Source organism: Plecotus auritus (assembly GCF_963455305.1).
Source record: "Plecotus auritus genome assembly, chromosome: 3".
In the NCBI taxonomy this organism is placed as follows: Eukaryota; Metazoa; Chordata; class Mammalia; order Chiroptera; family Vespertilionidae; genus Plecotus; species Plecotus auritus.
The window spans coordinates 13,177,174-13,202,459 of NC_137772.1; the positions used below are offsets into that span (position 1 = coordinate 13,177,174).

The 25,286-nt window shown below is 42.0% G+C and overlaps 1 protein-coding gene across 1 annotated transcript in view; it reads left to right on the forward strand.

The window, feature by feature from the left end:
• The window catches only part of ASAH1 (N-acylsphingosine amidohydrolase 1), a 37,494-nt gene extending 13,168 nt beyond the window's left edge, over positions 1 to 24,326 (forward strand). Inside the window, exons 3-14 of the mRNA XM_080660966.1 lie at positions 1,050 to 1,140; positions 3,479 to 3,565; positions 5,865 to 5,943; positions 6,478 to 6,552; positions 7,341 to 7,386; positions 8,209 to 8,353; positions 8,893 to 8,947; positions 9,082 to 9,163; positions 21,310 to 21,441; positions 21,540 to 21,663; positions 22,073 to 22,129; positions 23,246 to 24,326. Of these exons, the coding sequence (XP_080517092.1) occupies positions 1,050 to 1,140; positions 3,479 to 3,565; positions 5,865 to 5,943; positions 6,478 to 6,552; positions 7,341 to 7,386; positions 8,209 to 8,353; positions 8,893 to 8,947; positions 9,082 to 9,163; positions 21,310 to 21,441; positions 21,540 to 21,663; positions 22,073 to 22,129; positions 23,246 to 23,335 (1,063 nt within the window). The 3' untranslated portion in view covers positions 23,336 to 24,326. The remainder of the gene's footprint in view (positions 1 to 1,049; positions 1,141 to 3,478; positions 3,566 to 5,864; positions 5,944 to 6,477; positions 6,553 to 7,340; positions 7,387 to 8,208; positions 8,354 to 8,892; positions 8,948 to 9,081; positions 9,164 to 21,309; positions 21,442 to 21,539; positions 21,664 to 22,072; positions 22,130 to 23,245) is intronic.
• The last annotated feature ends 960 nt before the right edge of the window (positions 24,327 to 25,286 follow it).

Below are 25,286 nucleotides of genomic sequence, written 5' to 3' on the forward strand. Positions count from 1 at the left end.
TATAGTAGGAAGAAGAAGGTGGCTGAGTGAATAGCAAAGGTTCTAGAAGCCATCATGGGAAACTAATTCATGTTGCCACACGAGGGTTTTGAAAGGTGACCTTCCTGACGCCAGCAATGATTTGGCCATAGTGTTAGACTGTCTAAGAGGCAGTGTGACGGGGAGACCAGTTAGAGAGGTTCCCAGGCTTCTCTGCACCTTTGCAGAGATTTGGGAGGGAAAGCCGGGGCAGGTATTTTCTAGCAGTGATATTCAGGTTACACAGAGCTCTAGAACCAACATTGATTCTTTCCCATAGCCGCAGTTCACACTAACATTCCAGAATATGTAATTCTAGCCTAAGATTTCCGAAACTACTTATGATGCTATACAGTGTAGGACAGAAGCACCAGAAAATTCGCTTTTGCAAATTTTGAGTACTAATTTCTCTATATATTTTGTTGTTGTTATTAATCCTCATCTGAGGATATTGTTCCCATTAATTTTTTAGAGATAGTGGAAAGGAGGAAGGGAGAACGGTGGGGGGAGAGAGAGATGTGAGAGAGACACATTGATTGGTTGCCTCCGCACATGTCCCAACTGGAGCCAAGGATCAAATGGGCAACCCAGGTATGCGCCCTTGACCAGGTATCAAACCCAAGACCCTTCAGAGTGCTGGCCAATGCTCCAACCACTGAGCAACACCAGCCAGGGCCTAACTTCTGTATTGTCATTAAGAATATATCTCTAGCCGAAACCGGTTTGGCTCAGTGGATAGAGCGTCGGCCTGCGGACTGAAGGGTCCCGGGTTCGATTCCGGTCAAGGGCATGTACCTTGGTTGCGGGCACATCCCCAGTAGGAGGTGTGCAGGAGGCAGCTGATAGATGTTTCTCTCTCATCAATGTTTCTAGCTCTCTATCCCTCTCCCTTCCTCTCTGTAAAATATCAATAAAATATATTTTAAAAAAAAAGAATATATCTCTAACATCCATATACTGTAGATATAACTCTCTAATCCCATCCAAAAAACTGCCTTTTCCATTTCAAGATGATGTGCCTCTCCTTGCAGCTATCGGGGGCCGGTGCCGTGGTACACCATCAACCTGGACTTACCACCCTACAAGAGGTGGCAGGAACTGATCACCGACAAGGCACCTTCGGTACGCTGCAATCTTAAATCTGACTTACTGAATGTAATGCATGTATAAATGAACACTTCATGAACACTTTATGAAATTCCACACCAATACTTGAAGAATGAACTTGGGGTACTTTTCTGCCATCCTGTATAATAAAAGCCTAATATGCTAAGTGTCTGGTCGTCTGGTCAACTGGTCAGCTGTTCAACCAAAGTGTAATATGCTAATGATATGCTAAGGCTGCTCAACTGCTCACTATGACGTGCACTGACCACCAGGGGCAGACCATACGACTGGTAGGTTAGCTTGCTGCTGGGGTCTGTCCCATCGGGACTGAGCGAGATGGGCCAGACATGCCCTGGAGCCCTCCCACGGCTCCTCCCTGGCTGGCCAACCTCCTGCATCTCTCCCCAGCCCTGATGGTGCAACAGTGGGGTCCCTCGGCCTGGCCTGTGCCCTCTCGCAATATGGGACCCCTCGGGGGATGTCGGAGAGCCGGTTTCAGCTGAATCCCGCTGGCCAGGCTGAGGGACCCCACTGGTGCACAAATTTGTGCACCGGGACTCTAGTTTACCATAAATGATGGTAGAGGAAAAGGTGTCATTCCTTGGAGCTGCTTGCTTATTTATTTATTTATTTATTTATTATTATTTTTTATTGTTAAAGTTTTACATTTGTCTTCTTTTTCCCCAATTGACCTTCCTTCCCCCTGCCCCCACCATTCCCAACCTAGGCCAGCCCCCACCGCCCCAGTGCCTGTGTCCATTGGATATGCTAATATGCATGCATACAAGTCCTTTGGTTGCTCTCTAACCCTGCTCCCCTCCCCTGCCATTTGTCTCTGGATCTGTTTTTATTCATCAGTTTATGTTGATCATTATATTAGTGAGATCATGTGATATTTATCTTTCTCTGACTGGCTTATTTCGCTTAGCATAATGCTCTCCAGTTCCATCCATGCTGTTGCAAATGGTAAAAGTTCCTTCTTTTTTATAGCGGCGTAGTATTCCATTGTGTAGATGTACCACAGTTTTTTAATCCACTCCTCTGCTGGTGGGCACTTAGGCTGTTTCCAAATCTTAGCTTTTGTAAATTGTGCTGCTGTGAACATAGGGGTGCATATATCCTTTCTGATTGGTGTTTCTAGTTTCTTGGGATATATTCCTAGAAGTGGGATTACTGGGTCAAATGGGAGTTCCATTTTTAGTTTTTTTGAGGAAACTCCATACTGTTCTCCACAGTGGCTGCACCAGTCTGCATTCCCACCAGCAGTGCACGAGGGTTCCTTTTTCTCAGCATCCTCACCAGCACTTGTCGTTTGTTGATTTGTTGATGATAGCCATTCTGACAGGTGTGAGATGGTACCGCATTGTTGTTTTGATTTGCATCTCTCGGATGATTAATGACTTTGAGCATGTTTTCATATGTCTCTGGGCTTTCTTTCTGTATGTCCTCTTTCGAAAAGTGTCTATTTAGATCTTTTGCCCATTTTTTGATTGGATCGTTTATCTTCCTTTTGTTAAGTTGTATGAGTTCTCTGTAAATTTTGGAGATTAAACCCTTATTGGAAATATCATTGGCAAATATGTTCTCCCAGGCAGTGTGCTTTCCTGTTGTTTTGTTGATGGTTTCTTTTGCTGTGCAGAAGCTTTTTATTTTGATGTAGTCCCATTTGTTTATTTTCTCCTTAGTCTCCATTGCCCTAGGAGCTGTGTCAGTAAAGTTATTGCTACGACATACGTCTGCTGTTTTGCTGCCTATGGAGTCTTGTAGAATTTTTATGGTTTCCCGTCTTACATTTAATTTAAGTCCTTTAGCCATGTTGAGTTTGTTTTTGTGTATGGTGTAAGTTGGTGGTCTAGTTTCATTGGAGCTTCTTTTTTTTTTTTTGTAAACATATTTTTATTGATTTTAGAGAGAGAAAGGGAGAGGGGGAGAGAGATAGAAACATCAATAATGAGAGAGAATCATTGATTGGCTGCTTCCTGCATGCCCTACACTGGGGTTTGGGCCAGCAACCCAGGTTTCTGACTGGGAATTGAACCATGACCTCCTGGTTCATAGGTCAAACTCTGAGCCACACCGGCCGGGCCCTTGGAACTTTGCTCTCTTTCCTAGCCCTTGCCTTTGTTTCCTCTCTCTGAAACATCACCTTCATCTAAGTAGTTAATCACATGTCATGCTGAAGATGTATTTTGTTTACTCGTTAATTGAAAATAGTTTCAAAATATCACCTAATTTTATTTAGCTACATACAAATAAATCAAAAGTTCTATATCTGTTTTCATTATATTAATGTTAATATTAAATGTCAAGACTTTATGTTTCTTATTAATGAATGAATTCATTCATTTTTCAGCTAAAAATTATGCTGAATTACCTGAGGGATGCAGCAAATATATTTGTTCCAAGTGGAAAACTCATGCAGATAGTGGATCAAAAGTTGGTAAGAAACATTATTTTCCTACAATAAGTTTAGAATCACACAGTTCAGAAAAGGCTCTGGTATTTATTTAAAGGCATAATTTTACAACCTCTTCTAAGCAGCTTGGACACGTTTGCTTTATTCTAGACAACTGTCGGAACTTCGGGGACTGGACATTCTAGGGCTTAGTATCATCAGAGCAGGGACATGAATAGCATGGCCAGTTTTGGCTGTTAACTGCCCTTCAGTGTTTTTTAAAATCTTGACAACTTTACAGAGCGATGGGCAAAATATACCTATTTCATCTGGGAGTGTGGCGTTTTCTTCCCCTTAGTGTACACCTGGGCTTTCAAGCTCGTTATTGAACATTTGGTGCTTTTCTGAAGTGCTTTGCCCAGGACACCAGAGACTTTCCCAGCTGACCCTGCGCTTACGGAGCCCTCAGCCGCTTCAGTTACTGAGAATCATTGGGTTGCGTGTTTCCGGTGCCTGTGCAGTCACCAAACCATTGCGTTTCCTCCTGGCCCTGCAGGGAGACTCTATTTCTCAGTCTTTTTAAATTTAGGTGGAACCAGTGGAAAATCCACAGTGTGGCCCCTAGGACCCTCTGAGCGTTCCTCTTCACCCTCTTTCAGTCTTTGCTGTGGGGCCTCCCTGCCTGCAGGGTACAAAGGATGGGGGTGGGGCCCAAAGGCCCTAGGGCAGATGTCTTAATGACATTTAGGATTGGAAAATATTTTGTTGGGGGTGGGTGTGCAGTTCATGCATCGAAGGATGGGTAGCAGCATCTTCAGCCTCTATGCACTGCATGCCAGTAGTACCCCTTCAGTTGTGGCAACGGAAACTATTTCTGGATGTCACCAAATCTCCCCAGGGTTGGGGTTGCGGGGAGCCACCCCTGGTTGAGAATCACCCCCCACAGATGCCCTGGGCATATTATCCCCATGAGATTGGCTCCTGCCAACCAGCAAACTTGCGCTCCCTCATGTGCATGCTCTCCCAGCCTTTCACGAAGGCTCTCCCTGTGGCCGTCCTAACCAGACCTCCTCGAAGTACACGTGGGCAGGAGCAGCAGCAGAAGTCCCCCTCCTCTGCATGTCAGCAGGGGGCGCAGTGTGCAAAGGGTGCCCAGACTTTGCAATTCGACAACATTGAGGTTTTTGTTCTTTAAATTTTGGATTTGAAGGTTGGCTCAGTCACGTAATAGCCATGTGTCCTTGGACAAGTTTCTTATGAAACTTCAGCTTTCTCCCCAGGGAGAATTGACTAATGCACATTGTATATGGTGGTTGTAAGGATTAAATGACATACTATATGTAAAGCACAGTGCCTGGATATAACAAGTGGCTAATAAATGTTCATTAAGGCATGTTTGTTTGTTAAATTGGAGGAATATTCCTTGTGCACTGCCATAGGTCCCATTGCATATAAATATCAAGCTGGTGAAAAATGAGACTTGTACATTTCATTTTTTAAAATATGTTTTTATTGATTTCAGAGAAGAAGGGAGAGGGAGAGAGAGATAGAAACATTAATGATGAGAGAGAGTCATTGATCGGTTGCCTCCTGCACGCCCCCCAACTGGGGATTAAGTCCACACCCTGGGCATGTGCCCTTGACTGGAATCGAACCTGGAACCCTTCAGTCTGCAGGTCAATGCTGTATCCACTGAGCCAAACCGGCTACAGCGAGATTTGTACGTTTTAAACTCATTATATTATTAGAAGAGGCTGTGTGAGCTTACATCTTAATCTTACTGCTGCAGAGTTGAGGATAAAAGTATGATGCCCACCCTTGAGTTTGCCCCTGTGTCCATTGTCTGCCATCTGAATCCATGAAGCGTCTTAGGCCGAGATCAGATATTAACTGTGATAGAAGTCTTCATAAGTGACTAGAATACAGATGTTTGCTGTGTGGGGGAAGGAAATAGAAATGAGGGTATAATGCCGTTGGCTACAGGGTGAGTTTGCACAGAGAGAAAGGGCGTGCTTCTTGTGAGGTTCCTGTGTGGTGGGCCATATAAGGTCATCCTAGTGGAACTATCCCAGTTCCTCAGCTTTCTGGAGAAGAGGGTGGAATAGAAACAGTCTGAGAATCACAGGTTTCTGCACAATGCCTCAGAACAGATGAGCTCACGGGTCTCAAAGCAGGAGCTACGGTGAGTATGACATAGATCTTTTAGAAATACATGGTGTGAAAGTGCCTTTAAAAATAAGATCACCTGTTGTGGCAGCAGCATCTAGAACAAATTATATGTGAAAGAACCAAATCTCAAAGCAACTCTTTCGGTCGAATGATTGTTAATTTATTTGGTTTTCAGCCTGGTCTACTTGGCCACTTTCCTGGCCCTTATGAGGAGGAGATGAAGGGGATTGCAGATGTTACTGGCCTGCCTTTAGGTAAAGTTCATTTCTCAGCTCTTAAAAAACGTAATAAAGCACAAGATGTTTTCTACTGAGGTATGATTCACATACAGTAAAGCGCACAGATCTTAAGTATACAGTTCAATAGAATTTTTGAAATACATGCATGTAATTGCAACTCAGATCAACATACAGAAAATCCCACCCACCCAGAATGCTCCATCATACCCCTTCATAGACAATAGACAATACCTCGTCCCCAGGTGACGGCTGTTGTAACTTCAACCTCGATTCGTTTTGCCTCTTGAACTGCTTATAAATAGAACCAAACAGTATGCACTATTGTGTTTGGTTGATTATACTTATTATATGAATAGGATATTTGGCTTGTTTCCAGATTCTGGATATTAAGAATAAACAGTTATGAACATTCTTACACATGTCTTTTTAGGGCATGCCAACGCAAAAGCTCTCACGGTGATGATAGTCCAACTCTTTCTTAAAGAAGAATTTTCTAATAATGTCATGGTGCTGTATGCTAACCAAAAAATGTCCTGTCTTTTCTCATAGGAGAGATTATTTCATTCAACGTTTTCTATGAATTTTTTACCATTTGTACCTCCATCATAGCAGAGGACAAGAAAGGTAAGTATGCTGAGGGCGGGTGAGCACTGCCAACCACAGGGTCAAAGAAGAAACTTCCAAATAAGTGGAATCAGAACTTATAAAATCTAGGCTTGCCATGCACATTCTGTGTATGTTGCATACAGTGTATGGATCTTGGTAAAGTTTTACAAGTGGATTGAAAACTATCCTTCCTTTAGATCATTGTAACGCCTATTGAAGTGTAATTCAGGCACACGAAACAACTGGGAAGAAGTGACTCAGGGCTGTACCCACAGGGTGCGTCATTACCCCGTGAATAATGCCTCAATGACCCAGCCTTCCCTTGAAGCCCAGGATCAGTCTTCTCCCACCATTTCTCAGCCAAGGGGCCCCATGTAGCCCACCCTCACTTTCCCATGTTTTTCTGGCAGATCCTCAGAGTACAGGGCATAGTGTGATTTACCCCAATTCACTCTTATTTTTTACCTATTCTTTGAGGGGCCCAGGTATTGGTGGCAATGCCTGAAGCATGTTTGCAGGTCACGTTAGGGGAGGCTAAAATAGCTGTGTTTGGGTAGGACCCTGTCATAGTGGACCAAAGAATGACCATTGATGCTTTCCTCATATTCTTACCTTAGCTGAAAGCCTGTGTTCGCGGAGATTATGGGGGGATCTGGCTGATGTGACAGGGACAACAGTTTGGCTTATTCTTATTGTTGGATTGAATAGCTGTGACTATCGTTTAACCAAACTTCAGTGTCCAGCTTTAAGATCAATCGTACTATCATAACTGCTCCTACATGTCTCTCTTGCTTACTTTCAATTAGGTCACTTAGTACATGGGCGAAACATGGATTTTGGAATATTTCTTGGGTAAGTAAAGAAAATGGTATCAGTCCTTGAGAAGAATAGGTTTATTACAGTGGTGAAAAGTCCCAGGTCACCCTCAAAGTGTGGCCAGAAGTGACAGGAGTGGACTCCTGAGTTTTGAGATAAGATGGGTATACTCTTGCTCAGTTACTGGCAAGTCCATAACTGAGTTGCACCTAGTGAACAGAAATTTGGAGTGTGCTTGAAGGCCCAGATGCACGTCTAGTATATTGTTTAAAAGGAAGAATAGCATTCTATTTTATGTCTTCTTGCTCTTTTCTGGGGGAAAAAAAACAACAGGGCTTTATAATTGGACACCTAAATTTGAATCTGGAGTTCGTTATTTATAGACTTACATATTGGGAGAAGTACCTTAACTTCTCTGAGCCTCGCTTTTGTCATGTGAAGAATGGAGGATAAAACCACCCATATTGTTCTTTTTAATTGACTTTATTGGGGTGGCATTGGTTAATAAAGTTATATAGATTTCATTTGTACAATTCCATAACACATCATCTGTATATTGTATCGTGTGTTCACTACCCCACGTCACGTCTCCTTCCATCACCATTTATCGCCCCTTTACCTTCTTCTACCTCCCCACCTCTGCCCCTCGGGTATCTCCATGCTGTCGTCTGTGCCTATGAGGGTGTTTTTCCTGCTCCTTTACCTTTTCCACCAGCCTCCCACCCCCCTCCTCCCCTGTGATACAAAGTACTTGTTGGGATTAGATAGGTAAAGTACCTGGTATAATGCCTGGCCGTCATCATCCTATCCGTTGTTATCATCATTGTTCTTAAACGTCACTAAATTTGTCTTTTATAGGTGGAATATAAATAATAACACCTGGACCGTCACTGAGGAGCTCAAACCTTTAACAGTGAATTTGGACTTCCAAAGAAACAATAAAACTGTCTTCAAGGCTGCAAGCTTTGCTGGCTATGTGGGCATGTTAACAGGATTCAAACCCGTAAGGAATCTACCGTTACGTAATTTTACAGGTAGCTCTGTGTGCTGCTCTTACTCTCTGAGAAGGGTGGAATCTAAGGAAATGAGGCCCTAAAACGAACACGAAGCCCCTGTGTGTCCCTTTGTACTTCCTGTCACCTTCAGAGGTATGAGCTCCACGGCAGAGAAGGGTGGAACGGGATGAAGGATTCCCAGCCCGTTCTGCTGAAAGGCATGTGGCTGGATGTCGAGGGCTGGGAACATCCATCTGGAATCTGGTCCTCGGTCTGCCCCTCGCACCTCAGGCATTGGTTCTCTGCCCTGCAGTTAGTTGGAAAAGTGAGGCCGGTACCATCCCACCTACCTGTCTCGTACACTAGGTGTGAAAATCCTTTGAACTTCCAGAAAAGCTCTGTTTATACAAGGAGGCGTTACCACGATTATCACCTTTGCATTCCCTGTTACCCAGTCCAGGTCTCGATATACCATGTACAGTGCAGTGAGAGGGCCTGAAACAGCATGGTCCAAGTTTCTGACTTCACTCCTTTGTCTTTTCCGCAGGGACTCTTTAGCCTTACACTAAATGAGCGTTTCAGCTCAAATGGCGGTTTTATGGGTGAGTAGACAGCTGTTAAATGAAATGGAAATTTCATAGATGTTTTCAGAGGAGGGCTGGGCTGGACTGTGCATTTTGGTGAACACTCTCCCCTCTTCCAGGTCCCATGACACTGTGTGTGTGATCTCTTCCAGGTGTCCTAGAATGGATTTTGGGGAAGAAAGATGCCATGTGGATTGGGTTTCTTACTAGAGCAGTTCTGGAAAATAGTACAAGGTAATCCATTTGCTTTATCAAATTTAGTATTTCATTTTATTTTAAAATTATTTTTATTTAAATAATTAAAATGTAACATTAGTTTAAGGTATACAAAATGTTTTGACATTTGTATATATTGCAAAATGATCACAATAAGTCTAGTTAACATCCATCACCATACATAGTTACAAAACTTTTTTCCTTGTGAGAGCCTTAAGATTTACTTTTAGCAACTTTAGAATGTTCAATCCAGTGTTATTAACTGTAGTAACCATGCTGTACCTTACATCCCAGGACTTATTGTATAACTCAATGTTTTTACCTGTTGACCCTCTCTACCCATTTCACCCTCCCTCCCTCCCCATCACTCAACTGCCTCTGGCAACCACTAATCTGTTCTCTGTATCTATGAGTTTTTTGGGTTTTTTTATACTCCACATATAAGTGAGCTCATATGGTATTTGTCTTTTGCTGTCTGATTTGTTTCACTTAGCATAATGCCCTCAAGATCCATCCATGTCAGAAATGAAGATTTTTTTCTTATGGCCGAATAATATTCCACATTTTCTTTACCCATTTCTCCACTTATGGACACCTGTTACATTTCCATGTTTGTTTTTTTTTGTTTTTTTTTTCAAATTTTTATTAAGGTATTATATGTGTACATATCTTACCATTGCCCCCCACCCCCACCCCACTCCCATACATGCCCTCATCCCCCAAAGTTTTGCATCCGTTGGTTACTCTTATATACATGCATATAAGTCCTTCAGTTGATCTCTTATTTCCCCCACCTCTCCCTAACCTTACCACTGTAATTTGACAGTCTGTTTGATGCTTTACTGCCTCTGTAACTATCTTTTTGTTCATCAGTTTATAATGTTTTTCATTATCCCCAAATGAGTGGGATCATGTGGTATTTTTCTTTCATTGACTGGCTTATTTCACTTAGCATAATGTTCTCTAATTCCATCCAAGTGCCTACAAATGGTAGTAATTCCTTCTTTTTTACGGCAGCATAGTATTCCATTGTGTAGATGTACCATAGTTTTCTGATCCAGTCATCTGCTGATAGGCACCTAGGCTGTTTCCAAATCTTAGCTATTGTAAATTGTGCTGCTATGAACATAGGGGTGCATATCTCCTTTCTGATTGGTGTTTCTGGTTTCTTAGGATATATTCCTAGGAGTGGGATTACTGGGTCAAATGGGAGTTCCATTTTCAGTTTTTTGAGGAAACTCCATACTGTTCTCCACAGTGGCTGCACCAGTCTGCATTCCCACCAGCAGTGCACGAGGGTTCCTTTTTCTCCGCATCCTCGCCAACACTTGTCGTTTGTTGATTTGTTGATGATAGCCATTCTGACAGGTGTGAGATGGTATCGCATTGTTGTTTTGATTTGCATCTCTCGGATAATTAGTGACTTTGAGCATGTTTTCATGTGTCTCTTGGCCTTCCTTCTGTCTTCTTTCGAAAAGCTTCTATTTAGGTCCGTTGCCCATTTTTTTATTGGATCATTTATCTTCCTTTTATTAAGTTGTATAAGCTGCCTGTAGATGTTGGAAATTAAACCTTTATCAGTGATACCATTTGCAAATATGTTCTCCCATACAGTGGGGTTTCTTGTTGTTTTGTTGATGGTTTCTTTTGCTGTGCAAAAGCTTTTTATTTTGATGTAGTCCCATTTGTTTATTTTCTCTTTGGCTTCCATTGCCCTAGGGGCAGTATCACTGAAAAAGTTCTTTTGGCATATGTCTGAGATTTTGCTGCCTGTGGATTCCTCTAGTATTTTTATGGTTTCCCGTCTTATATTTAAGTCCTGTACCCATTTTGAGTTTATTTTTGTGTATGGTGTAAGTTGGTGATCTAGTTTCATTTTTTTGCATGTATCTGTCCAATTTTCCCAACACCATTTATTAAAGAGACTGTCTTGACTCCATTGTATGTTCATGCCTCCTTTGTCAAATATTAAATGCGCATATTGGTTTGGGTCGATATCTGGATTCTCTATTCTGTTCCATTGATCTATATGTCTGTTCTTGTGCCAGTACCAGGCTGTTTTGATGACAGTGGCTTTGTAATACAGCTTGAAATCTGGTATTGAGATCCCTCCTACTTTATTCTTCTTTCTCAGGATTGCTGTGGCTATTCGGGGTCTTTTTTTATTCCAGATGAATTTTTGGAGAGTTCTTTCTAGGTCTGTGAAATACGCTGTTGGTATTTTAATGGGGAGTGCATTGAATCTATAGATTGCTTTGGGTAGTATGGACATTTTAATGATGTTGATTCTACCAATCCATGAACATGGTATGTTCTTCCATCTGTTTACATCTTCCTCTATCTCTTTTTTCAGTGTCCTGTAGTTTTCCGCATATAGGTCTTTTACCTCCTTGGTTAGGTTTATTCCTAAGTATCTTAATTTTTTTGGTGCGATGGAAAATGGGATTGCTTTTTTAGTCTCTCTTTCTGTAAGTTCATTGTTGGTGTATAGAAATGCCATAGATTTCTTGGTGTTAATTTTGTATCCTGCTACATTGCCGAATTCATTTATTAAGTCTGTTAGTTTTTTGATGGAGTCTTTCGGGTTTTTTATGTACAATATCATGTCATCTGCAAATAAGGACAGCTTTACTTCTTCTTTTCCAATTTGGATGCCTTTTATTTCTTCTTCTTGTCTAATTGCAGTGGCTAATACTTCCAGTACTATGTCAAACAGGAGTGGTGAGAGTGGGCATCCCTGTCTTGTTCCTGTTCTTAGGGGAAATGGTTTTAGTTTTTGCCCATTGAGTATGATGTTAGCTGTGGGTTTATCATATATAGCTTTTATGATGTTGAGGTATGATCCTTCTATTCCCACCTTGTTGAGAGTTTTTATCAAGAAAGGGTGTTGGATTTTGTCAAATGCTTTTTCTGCATCAATTGATATGACTATGTGATTTTTATCTCTCAATTTGTTTATGTGATGTATCACATTTATTGATTTGCGGATATTGAACCATCCTTGCATTCCTGGGATAAACCCTACTTGGTCATGGTGTATGATCTTTCTGATGTACTGCTGGATCCTATTTGCTAGAATTTTGTTGAGGATTTTGGCATCTACATTCATGAGGGATATTGGCCTGTAATTCTCTTTCATTGTGTTGTCTTTATCTGGTTTTGGTATTAGGGTGATGCTGGCTTCATAGAAGGAGCTTGGAAGTGTTCCTTCCTCTTGAATTTTTTGGAATAGTCTGAGGAGGATAGGTTTTAGTTCTTCCTTGAATGTTTGGTAGAACTCTCCAGTGAAGCCGTCTGGCCCCGGGCTTTTGTTTGCCGGAAGCTCTTTGATGACTGCTTCAATTTCTTCCATAGTTACTGGCATGTTGAGCTGTTTAGATTCTTCCTGATTGAGTTTTGGAAGGTTATATTTTTCTAGGAATATGTCCATTTCCTCCAGGTTGTCCAGTTTGTTGGAATAGAGTTGTTCGTAGTATTTTTTAACAATCCTTTGTATTTCGGCGGGATCTGTTGTTATTTCACCTCTTTCATTTCTGATCTTGTTTATTTGGGTCCTCTCCCTTTGCTTCTTGGTGAGCCTGGCTAGAGGTTCATCAATCTTGTTTATCCTTTCAAAGAACCAGCTCTTGGTTTTGTTGATCTTTTGTATTGTTTCTTTGGTCTCTATGTCGTTTATCTGTGCTCTGATCTTTATTATTTCCTTCCTTCTGCTTACACTGGGCTTTTCTTGTTGCTCTTTTTCTAACTCTTTGAGTTGTTGGGTTAGGTAATTTATTACCCCTGTTTCTTGTTTTTTGCAGTAGGCTTGTAGAGCTATGAACTTCCCTCTCAAGACTGCTTTCGCTGTGTCCCATAGATTTTGGATTGTAGTGTTTTCATTGTCATTTGTTGTCATGATGTTTTTTATTTCTTCTTTGATCTCTCTGGTAACCCAGTCATGGTTTAATAGCATGCTGTTTAGTCTCCATGTGTTTGATTTCTTTGGGTTGTTTTTATTGTAGTTGATTTCCAGTTTTATGCCACTGTGGTCTGAGAAGATGCTTGATATGATTTCTATCTTCTTGAATTTGAAGAGACTTTGCCTATGCCCCAACATATGGTCTATCTTTGAAAATGACCCATGTGCGCTTGAGAAGAATGTATATTCTGTGGCTTTGGGGTGAAATGTTCTGAAGATGTCAATTAATTCCATCTGGTCTAGTGAGTCATTTAGGATTGATGTTTCTTTGCTGATGTTTTGTTTAGAGGATTTGTCCAATGGTGATAGTGGGGTATTAAAGTCTCCTACTATGATTGTATTGCTGTCAATGTCTCCCTTGATATCTTCCAGGAGTTTTTTTATGTATTTGGGTGCTCCTGTATTGGGTGCATATATGTTTACCAGAGTTATTTCTTCTTGTTGGATTGCTCCCTTTAGTATTATGAAATGGCCTTCCTTATCTCTTGTTATGTCCTTCAGTTTGAGATCTAATTTGTCAGAAATAAGTATTGCTACCCCAGCTTTTTTTTCAGTTCCATTTGCCTGGAAAACCTTTTTCCATCCCTTCACCCTCAGTCTGTGTGCGTCTTTTTTTCTGAGGTGGGTTTCTTGTAGACAGCAGATATATGGGTCGTGTTTTCTTATCCAATCTGTTACCCTATGTCTTTTGATTGGGGCATTTAATCCATTTACATTTAAAGTTATTATTGATAGGTACTTATTTGTCGCCATTCCTATTCTTTACCCCTGTGTTACTTCTTCGCTTCCTGTTTCTTTCTTTCTTTCTTTCTTTCTTTTTTTTTTTTTTTTTTTTTTTTTACAGTAGACCCTTTAGCATTTCTTGCATTGCTGGTTTGGTGGTAATAAATTCCCTTAGTCCTTTTTTGTCTGTGAAGCTCCTGATTTCACCTTCAATTTTGATTGACAGCCTTGCTGGGTACAGTATTCTTGGATTCAGCCCCTTCCTTTGCATGACTTTGTATATTTCATTCCATTCCCTTCTGGCCTGATGAGTTTCTGTTGAGAAATCAGTTGCTAGTCTGATGGGGGTTCCTTTGTATGTAACTTTCTGTCTCTCTCTTGCTGCTTTTAAGATTCTTACTTTGTCGTTGGTGTTTGCCAATTTAATTATAATGTGCCTTGGCGTCGGTCTTTTGGGGTTCATTTTGCTTGGGACTCTGTGAGCTTCTTGGATTTGTGTGGGTTTTTTCTTCCCTATATCTGGGAAATTTTCTGTCATTATTTCTTCAAAGAGGTTTTCTATTCCTTGCTCAGCTTCCTTTCCTTCTGGAACCCCTATTATGCGGATGTTGTTTTGTTTCGTGTTGTCCCAAAGTTCCCTTAGACTCTCCTCCTGCCTTTTAATTTTTTTTTCTAGAAGTTGCTTTTCTTGGGTATTTTTTTCCATCTTGTCTTCTAGCTCACTGATGCGGTCCTCTGCTTCTTCTAGTCTACTCTTGATGCTTTCTATTGAGTTCTTTACAGCAGCGATGTCATTTTTCATTTCTTCTTGGTTCTTCTTCATTTCCTCTTGGTTCTTGCTCATATTGTCGAATTTGTCTTCCATTCTTTTCAGCCACCTTATGACCATTTCTCTGAATTCTTTTTCTGGAAGGTTGCTTGCTTCCATTTCGTTTACTTCCTTTTCTGGTGATGCCTGCTTTTCTTTCATATGCAGGCTGCTTCTTTGTCTCCCCATGGTCTCTCTTCTCTGGGTGTCTGGTTATGTAGTTCTCTCTCTCCTGGGTTGATTTAAAGGCACAAAATACAGCACTACCAGGTACAACTCACAAGGCACTGAACAGGAATGTATTCACGATATTAATAACCTCCAATAAAGGTGACCACCAGAGAAAGGCAAATTAGGTGATAGAAGAGAAAGAAGAGGAAAAAAGAAAGAAAGAAAAAAAAAAGGAAAAAAGGAGTGTGAAAATGAAATTGGGAAAAGGGAAAGTAAAGAGAAAAAAAAAAAAGTAAGAGAGACAAGAAATTGACTAAGAGAGAAAGGGGAACAGACTATATATATTGGGGATAAAACTCCAATAGAACAATCACTAATCCCAGCAAATGCCAGCAACAAGTGCCTGGGGATTAGTACAAACTACAACACCAATTAATATGGAGTGAGGCAAGGGAAAGCTGAAGCACAAAACAAACAAAAAAATAAATAAAAGAAGAATAAGCAAAACAATCTCACAAAAAAAGCATAAAAATTGGATATAATCTACATTCAAGCAAACAACAACAAAAGGACAGAGATAAGGACAAGTTTATGGATAACTCAGACAGCGAAGGGAAAGGTGTATGTGGACTTGGAGCAGGGGATTGGAGATTAGATATGTAAGTAGGGTGAAATTTTAACAAGGGGTAAACAGAAAGAATAGGGAAAATCTAAAGCAGTAAAAGGGTAAGACAAACAGGACACTGAAAAGGGGGAGGTTAGGAAGAGAGTGATGGCCTAAAGGTAGAGTTGAGGTAGAGTAAAACGATGCTAAAGGAAAGATAAAAAATAGAATGTAGAACCCTAATCCCAAAATAAAATGAAGAGAAAATAAAATGACACTTAAAAAAAAAAAAAAAAAGATAAAATAGCAGTAGTAATAATACGGATTGAAAATAAAAATGTAATCATTAAAAAGGTAAAATCAAGTGATGAAAAAAGAAAAAAAAGTTTCTTGATTAAAAGATGCAAAAAATGAAAATTTAAAAAAAATAAAAAAATAAAAAAAATAAAAGGTAAAAATAAAATGTGGAGTAGTGAAGGTCATTCACTTCCTCTGTTTTTCTGTTTGGCACGCCTGTTTCTCAGTCCAGGCAGTATTGCAGTTCCCTGCGATCCACTGCTCTTCGGTGTTGTAAGCCAGTCCTGATTTTAAGCAGGCGGTGTGTCTTAATTTCTCGTATTCCTTTATTTTTGATTACACAAGAGTCAATTTGTGATTCAGCCCCTGGGTGGCAGTGTTTCTGGATTGACTTCCGGGTCTATCTATGGCCTCTCTAGGCAGTGTTAGAGCCTTCTTTCCCTGTGGCACTCGCCAGGGGCCTGTGGGAGTGGGCTGCCTCAGAGCTGGCTCTCTGATGGTCACTCCCCGCTCCGATCCCCAGGTTCCAGAAAAACAACCTTCCCCTGCAGTCTCCCAGGGTGTCCCCAACTGGGTGATCCTATGTATTGGGCTTAGTAATCAGATGCAAGGATTTGAAGAGGAAAAAGCCCAAGTGTGCGAATTCCGGGACTGCGAGTAAGCCCAGGCACCCAGGGAGCGCACGGGCTGCGCGTAAGTCTGGACTGCCTGAAATTCTTAGGGTGTCCCTGCACTTCAGATCAAAATGGGTTGCTTTTTAGAGTGCCCTTCTCTTAGCAGCTCTGAGGACCCCTTTCCACAGTCACAGATCACGCCAGCCCCTACAGCCACGGATTTTTCTAGGCACAGACTTCCCTGGTCCTCCAGCTCCCGCAAAACGCGCGTTCCTCTCTCCCGCCGGGACCAGAGACCTCACCTTATCCCAGGCGAAATCTGACCTTTCCGTAGTGGAGTGTAGAGCTTCTCTGAACCCGTGTGCTTGCGCCAGTTGGGGAGCGTTGTTCTGGGGCTCGCAGCTGTTCCTGGGGTGCCGCCGTTGTGGATTCTCAGGCTTCAGATAAGCTCCACTTTCCGGATCAAGATGGCGCAGACTCCGCGTCCAAGCCCGCAGCTCCGGGAGGGGACCCAGCCGCAGTTCGTGCTGCCAGGTCAGGGGAACCCCGTTCAGCAGTCCCCCACCTCCTTCTGGAATTCAGCTGTCTCCCAACCAGCCAACAAACACTCCTTGCGCGACCCTCAGCTGTTCTTTCTTTCTGCTCCGGGACAAGGCTCGGAACACGTCTGTCTATTCCGCCGCCATTATTCCCTCTTCACATTTCCATGTTTTGGCTATTATAAATAACTAGAGGCCCAGTGCATGAAATTTGTGCGGGGGGGGGGGGGTCCCCTCAGCCCAGCCTGCACCCTCTCCAATCCGGGGCCACTCGGGAGATGTCTGCCGGTCTCGGGCAGTCGGACATCCCTCTCACAATCCTGGACTGCTGGCTCCTAGTCGCTCACCTGCCTGCCTGCCTGGTTGCCCCTAACTGACCCTCCCTGCTGTCCTGATTGCCCCTAACTGCCCCCCCTGCCGGCCTGGTTGCCCCCAACTGCCCTCCCCCCCGCTGGCCTAGTCATCCTTCACTGTCCCCCCTGCCAGCCTAATCACCCCCATCTGCCCCACCTGCTGGCCTGGTTGCCCCCAACTGCACCCCCCCCGCCGCCGGCCTAGTCACCCCCAACTGCCCGCCCCACTGACCTGGTTGCCTCTTACTGCTCCCCCCTGCTGGCCTGGTCACCTCCAGCTGCCCCCCTGCCAGCCTGGTCATCCCTCACTGATCCCCCTGAGGCCTGGTCACCCCATGCAGCCTGCTTGTTCAGTCGTTTGGTTGTCCCTCAGGCCGGCCCTGGGCAGCTGGGCAGCCGACATCCGAGGTTTGCCTGTGCCTCGGGCGGCTGGGGGGCTGAGGGAACTGGGCGCCGCCATCTTTGAGGTCGTGGCAGTCATTAGCATATTCCCTCCTTATTGGCTGTGGGTGCCACATCTTCGTGAGGGTGTGGCAGTCAATTAGCATATTCCCTCTTTATTAGATAGGATGCTTCAATGAACATGGGGATGCATAATTTATTTTGGATACTGGTTTTCATAGTGGCTGTACCAATTTACATTCCCACCACCAGGGCACGAGGTCCCTTTTCTCCACATCCTCACCATCACTTGTTATTTCAGGTCTTTTGAGAAAAGTGATTCTAACAGGTGTGAGGTGGTATCTCATTGTGGTTTGATTTGCATTTCCCTGATTACTGATGTTACGCATCTTTTCATGGATCTGGTGGCCACCTGGATATCTTCTTTGGAAATATGTCTAGTCAGAACTTCTGCCCATTTTTTTAAAAAAATATATTTTATTGATTTTTCACAGAGAGGAAGGGAGAGAGATAGTTAGAAACATTGATGAGAGAGAAACATCTATCAGCTGCCTCCTGCACACCGCCTACTGGGATGTGCCCGCAACCAAGGTACATGCTCTTGACTGGAATTGAACCTGGGACCTTTCAGTCCACAGGCCAACGCTCTATCCACTGAGCCAAACCGGTTAGGGCCCTCTGCCCATTTTTTAATAGGATTGTTTGAGGGTTTTTTGGTGTGGTTTATTTTATTTTTTTGCTATTGAGTTGCATGAGTTCTTTATGCATTTTGGATGGAAACCCTTATCAGATACATGCGTTGCAAATATTTCCTCCCATTCAGTAGGTTTCCTTTTCATTTTGTTGTTTTCTTTGCTGTGCAGAAGCTTTTTAGTTTGATATAGTCTCATTTATTTTTGTTTTTATTGCTTTTGATTTTGGTGTCAGGTCTAAAAAAATCATAGCCAATACCATTGTCAAAGAACTTACCGCTTATGTTTTCTTCTAGTTTTATGGTTTCAGGTCTTACGTTCAAGTCTTCACTTCATTTTGAGTTGATTTTTGTGTATGGTGTAAGATAGTGGTCTACTTTTATTCTTTTGCATGTGGCTGTCCAGTTTTCCCGAAATCATTTATTGAAGAGACTATCCTTTCCCTATTGGGTATTCTTGACTCCTTTGTTGTAAATTAAATGACTGTATATACATGGATTTGTTTGAGGGCTCCCTGTTCTCTTCTATTGAGCTATATGTCTGTTTATGCCAATACCATGCTGTTTTGATTACTGTAGATTTGCAATATAATTTGAAATCAGTAAGTGGGATGTCTCCTGCTTTGTTTTTTCTCAAGACGGCATTTGCTATTCAGGGTTTTTTAGTGACTCCATGTAATTTTAGGATTTTTTCTTCTTTGAAAAATGCCATTGGAATTTTGACAGGGATTGCAATGAATCTGTAGATTGCTTTGGGTAGTATAGAATTTTAACAATATTAATTTCCCAATCCATGAGCAGGGAGTATCTTTCCATTTATTTATGTCTTCCATTTCTTTCATCAGTGTCTTACAGTTTTCAGTGTACAGGTCTTTCACCTCCTGGTTAAATTTATTCCTTGGTATTTTATTCTTTTTTATATAATTGTAAATGGGATTATTTTCTTAATTTCTTTTTTGGATAGTTCATTATTAGTGCGTAGCTACTGATTTTTGTACATTTTTACCCTGCAACTTTACTGAATTTATTAGTTCTAACAGGTTTTTTTTTTGTGTGAAGTCTTTAGTTTTTTCTATATAAAATACATAAATAGCATACCTTTCTGATTTGGATACCTTTTCTTTTTCTTGCATAATTGCTTTCACTAGTACTGCCAATATGATCCTATCTAATAAAAGGGTAATATGCAAATTAACCCTCACTCCGTCACAAAGCTGGTGGCACCCATAGCCACAAGTTGGCGGCGCCCAGTCCCCTCAGCCTCGCCGGAGTCCTCCAGTCCTGGGGGGCACTGCCGCTGAGAGCGGGCAGCATGAGCGGCCTGGCAGAATGCTTGCTTCGTCGCCACAGCAATGCCCTGGCTGTGAGGGCCTCTGGTGGACGGTGGGGCCGGCCCGCAGCCTCTGCAGATGAGCACAGGCCTGGAGAGGAGACGGCGGGTCCCTCCCGGCTCCCGTGGAAGCAGCACAGCTCCTGGCGGTGCACTGCGGTTCCCGCCGGCTCCCGGGAAAGCAGTGAGCGGCCTACTGCGCGCGATAACGCGTGATGGGCTACTAGTCTATAATAATAAAAGCATAATATGCTAATTAGACTGGATGTCCTTCCAGACATCCTTCCAGATGAAGCTGGGGCTGAGGGAAGCCCAGGTCCCGGGTCCCAGGTGCCTGACAGCAGCCAGAGGGAAGCCCAGGTCCCGGGTCCCAGAGGGAAGCTGGTGCCAGCAGCTGGGGGAAGGAAGGCCTACTCTTGCACGAGTTTCGTGCATTGGGCCTCTAGTATAGAATAAAATGGGCATCTTTGTCTTGTTCCTGGAGGAAAAGCATTCATTCACCTTTTCACCATTGAATAAGATGTTAGCTGTGGGCTCATCATCTATGGCCTTTATTATGTCCCCCTTGACATGGTGTATGATTCTTTTAGTATATTGTTCATTTTAAATTACTCATATTAAAATAGAAAAATATTTCTCAGCTTTATCTTCAACTGAAGAATCATTTCAGAATTTTGTAGGTGAATCTCATATGGAATTCTTCATTTGTGTGTGTGGTGTGTTTGTTTAAAGTTAAGGAAATTATTTAAAAAGTTCTGGAGATAGTGCCACTATGAAGGGACCTAAAATACAAATCCTATATGCCCCTCACCCTGGCCAGCCGCCCCCCAGCGAGTGGTTAGGGGTGATCAGGGAGGCAGAGTGGTTAGGGGCAGTCAGGCAGGCAGAGGCGGTTAGGGGTGATCAGGCAGGCAGGTGAGCAGTTAGGGATCAGCGGTCCTGGATTGTGAGAGGGGTGTCCAACTGCCAGTTTAGGCCCGATCCTGCAGGGATTCCTGAAGGATCAGGCCTAAACTGGCAGTCGGACATCCCCCGAGGGGTCCCGGATTTCGAGAGGGAGCAGGCCAGGCTGAGGGGGGACCCCCCCCCCCCCGCTCTGTGCACGAATTTCATGCACTGGGCCTCTAGTTATATAATAAAATATCCAATTAAATCATAATACCTGTTAACCTAGAAGTTATATTCTGTGCTGGTGCAGAAATCTTGAGTAATAGCAAAACTGACTTTAGCCAGCACTACATCTAAATGACCTAGAATAAAGGGGCATCAATTCTATTTTTAATGCTTTCCAGGGAGTAAGATTTAGTAATCATCTTTGAAGATCCTCTTCCTTGATCAATAGCCCTAGTTTTCAAGGTTTATTCTCTATTCCCTAAGCCCTATATATATAGTACTACTACTTCCCCTTGTTCTATTGTTGAGTGAAAGGCATAGACAATAAGGGTGGAAGATGGTCTCTTGAGACTGTTGTGTTTGTCCTTAAGCCTAGAGGGGACATTTCAGATCTGTGTTTCACCACATGGGGGTCAGAGATTGTTCCTCCCTGAGCCATTGCTCTCCATCCTTTTTAAAATGTGCTCCTCGGGTATTTGTTTTTGCTTCGTTTTATAGTTTAAAAACTTCCGTTCCAAGTCAACTAAAAATGTTTCTTTTCTAAAAAATGTCTTTATGTAGTTATGAAGAAGCCAAGAATATATTGACCAAAACGAAGGTACTGGCCCCAGCATACTTTATCCTGGGAGGCAACAAGTCGGGGGAGGGCTGTGTGATTACACGAGACAGAAAGAAATCTTTGGATGTTTATGAGTAAGTACATTTGTTAAAGCAAAGTAGAAGCTAAAGCACAGACTGCATATGTACAGGTTTAAGGCATGAGCCTGAGAGGAATCTCTTTTCGTATCTAGACTGGACCTCAAGCAGGATAGATGGTATGTCGTGGAGACTAACTATGACCGTTGGAAACATCCCTTCTTCCTTGATGATCGCAGATCAGCTACTAAGACGTGTCTAAACCAGACAACCCAGGAGGTAAAGAGCATTCACAATGTCAGAGAAAGAAAAGGTTCTCATTAAGGTTGTATTAGTTCTCGCATTTTTATTTGGCCTTTGTAGAATTTGTAAACCTCATGTTATTATCAATGGATAGTCCCCACTGAGTTTTTTTGTTTTTAAAAAGCAAAATTTTGCTGTACTTCCCTAATTCTGGAAACCATTTGGTAAAGCTGGATGATAGACAAGAATTAAAAGGGGAGGAAGAGTCAGAAAGAAAAAGTGAAACATTAGAACCATTACCTGTGTTTCTAACAGTGACCCCAAGGGAAATTCATTTAGGTGCCGGGGAGGTTGATGGACAATGTCTTGGTTTCTAATGACCCATTTGTGTGGATAAGGCTGTTGATGTATTTAATGTACTGAACAAACTATTCTTGTGTTTTAGAATATCTCATTACCAACTATATATGATATCCTGTCAACAAAACCTGTCCTCAACAAGGTATTTAAAATATATACATATATTTGCTTTTAGGGAAAAGAATTTGGTCCTGTTTTATCTTTCCTTGTTATCATTGGAGAAATCAGAGCTAAAATCACAAGGCATGCTCAGCTTAAGGCCAGTTTTTAAAAATGTTTTGTGTGACAAATATTAACTGTTGGGACGGGACAAAGAAACCGATCATAGTGGCTTGGATGTCAGCTGGGTCAGAGTCTTGTTTCTAGGTTTACTTACATGGCACTGAATTAAGGGTAGCATTTTAGCCTCGACTTCTCCCTGTCCACCAGAACCTTATGCTATACACTACAGCTAGCACCTGAAACCTGACCGAAGTCCATTTGGAGGCAGAGCTTTGTGTCTTGGTGGATTAGGGTTTCTCGTAAACTCTATTACATCCTTTTATCTTTTCCCCACACGATAGCTAAAAATGCCGTTCCCTAGTCACCCAATGTACTAGAGTAAGTCACCCTTGTGTATTCTGGATATACACACCCTGATTTTCCCATTTGTCCTTCTCTTTGGTCCTTCCCCCTCCCCCTCCCTAAAATCAGCCTGCCTCCATCACCTCTGCCCATAGCATTAAACCCGAACCTGGCTCCTACAGGAAGCCTTCCTTAAGCCCACTGACCCTGCCATACTTCTTGTTTGGCCCATGCCATCATCATGAGCTCACAGTGGTTATTTAGATCCCATGTGCCTCGTGTGTATGCCTTGTAATCTACATGCCTGCATAGTGTCCCCCACTGTATATGACTCAAGGATAAGGACAGCTAAAGCAAAACTGTTCATACTCCATAGTACACCATTAGGCTTTGCATGACTACAGATTGTAAGCTGAAGGCTACGTCTTACAGCATCGCTGGTGAAGCAGCGTGCTGCCCAGGAAGAGACCTTGCTTCTCTCCCAAGCCTATCATATTCACAACCTGGAAAAATAGTCTGTTGAAGTCAGTTGTTTTATTAACTTACTATTATTTAGAGTTAATATTATATATAACATTTGTTTTATATATTTATATATACTACTATATATAGCAGTTCCATGGGAAATGCTAATATGAATCAGGACATCTTAGAATTGAAAACATCCTTAAAGTAAAAATAACTTTTCTTTCAGCTGACTGTATTCACAACCTTGATGGACGTTACCAAAGGTCAATTTGAAACTTACCTGCGGGATTGCCCAGACCCTTGTGTAGGTTGGTGAGCACACACCTGGCCTGCAGAACGCACTGCGACATCAAGGGGGGAGCTCACACGTGGCCCACTAGTGCAGCCATCTGATCTCCGACCAAAAACTAAGACTCGGGGCGGCTTCTCTTTAAGGCATGAGCGTGTTCATCTTTGTATGTTTACAATTCACAGGCATTTGTGCTGCAACAGTTGATTGTTCTTATTTACAGATAATTTAAGTACAACAATCATTTAGAATTTGTTGAGTTTCATTTCACTTGGACATTTGGGGATGGGCAGTTAAACTATCGTGGGACCCACTTCCATAGCAAGAGTCTTGTGGGCGCTGAATCAGTACATCTGCATAATAGTTACAGCAAATTGTTTTCCACTTTTATCTACAGATTTGTATATTTCCTGTATAGCAGTCTTTTCCTCCTGGTACTAATTGATAACTCAATACAGTATGCCACTGTCTCCTGTTTGTGACAGCAATGTTATTTCACTAACTTTGGAGGGAGAAATACATTCAACTGTGTATTTCTTAATGGGCAATACCTGGGCCTTTGACTCTGAATAGAAGTAATTTTTAGGGTCATGAAGCAATCAGTCTGCAACAGTCTTTTATTCACAGAATGGAGGTATTTCCTTTTTCGTTATGACCCTATCTCCCAGAAACCCCAGGACGTTAACTTCAAAAACGAAGGCCCAGGTTCTGTGAATAGTAGATAAACAGGTCAGACTTGTGCAAAATGGGATGTGAACCCATTTTTTTAACCTTCGTAGGGATCATCCACTTAATAGTTTTTCCTTTTGACCAATATGTATTTTTTTAAACTAAGTAGTTACTAAAAATGTTTTTCAGAAATCAATATATTTATGAAAAATGCTAATCGCACTTGTTAACTTTTCAAACTCTCACAATTAACTGTGAACTGCATGCCAGTTGGGCATGACTGTATCCACTTCATTTCCATGTCAGTTGTACTCATGACGTCCAATAAAGCAGTGTCAGCAGCCCTGTGTACTGAGTGTACGACGACGTGCTGGTTTGAGGGTGGGAGTTATTATGGAGAAATCAAAGCTCCTGAGTGTGTGTGAATGATAAGAATTGTGCAAATGGGTTATCAGCTTATGACTGGTTACAGTTTTACACGACAATCCTTGCCACTTCTTTCCCCACTGTTACCAGCCGTGTGCAGACGTTCAAAGGCAGCTTTTCCTCCCAGAATGGAGGTTTTCTTGGTTTGTTACCTCAAAATTACAGTGGTGCCAGTATTGTCTTACCTGAAGCAAGAATTTTAAGAGGATTTGTGTTAAAATAGGATTCAATTAATGTAAAAAACTTTACTTGGAATTTTGTTCCTTTTATAAAAATGTGAGGTAAACTTGTATTATTTTTCTCAAGTAGCCTTTGCTACGCACAATAAAATGGGATGCTAATTGTTTCATACTGATTCCTCAGGACTAAATTAAAGTGTGTGAAGGTAATAACTGATATTAAAATTTGAAGTAGAGTTGTTTACTTTAGGATATATAGTATAGGCAGGCCTATTTACATAATACTTTATATATGCTTATGCATAAATTAGATATACACCTAGAACATAAAAAGATGATTAGGAGGAGATGTTTACAAATAGGTTGACAATGGTTCCCCCTGGATAGTAGTGGTAATTGCTATTTTAATTTGGAGAGGACATTAATGAGATTGTATTTTTAGAAATGCTGGATAATAATCCTGGACTGGTTGCATCCAAACCAGGGGCTATAATTTCTCCACCTAGTTTTAGGTAAGGAGAAAAAACAAGGGGCAATCATATGTGATATAATTCAAGGTGAAACTGACAATTATATAATCCAAAAAGTTATCTGAAATACTAATTTGTAGCTTAACTGAACTCCATTTTTCTATGTCTTAAACGTTGGGAGGGACAGTAAGAGAGAGAATGGAAAGAGGAGAGAGAATGAAATGTACAATAACT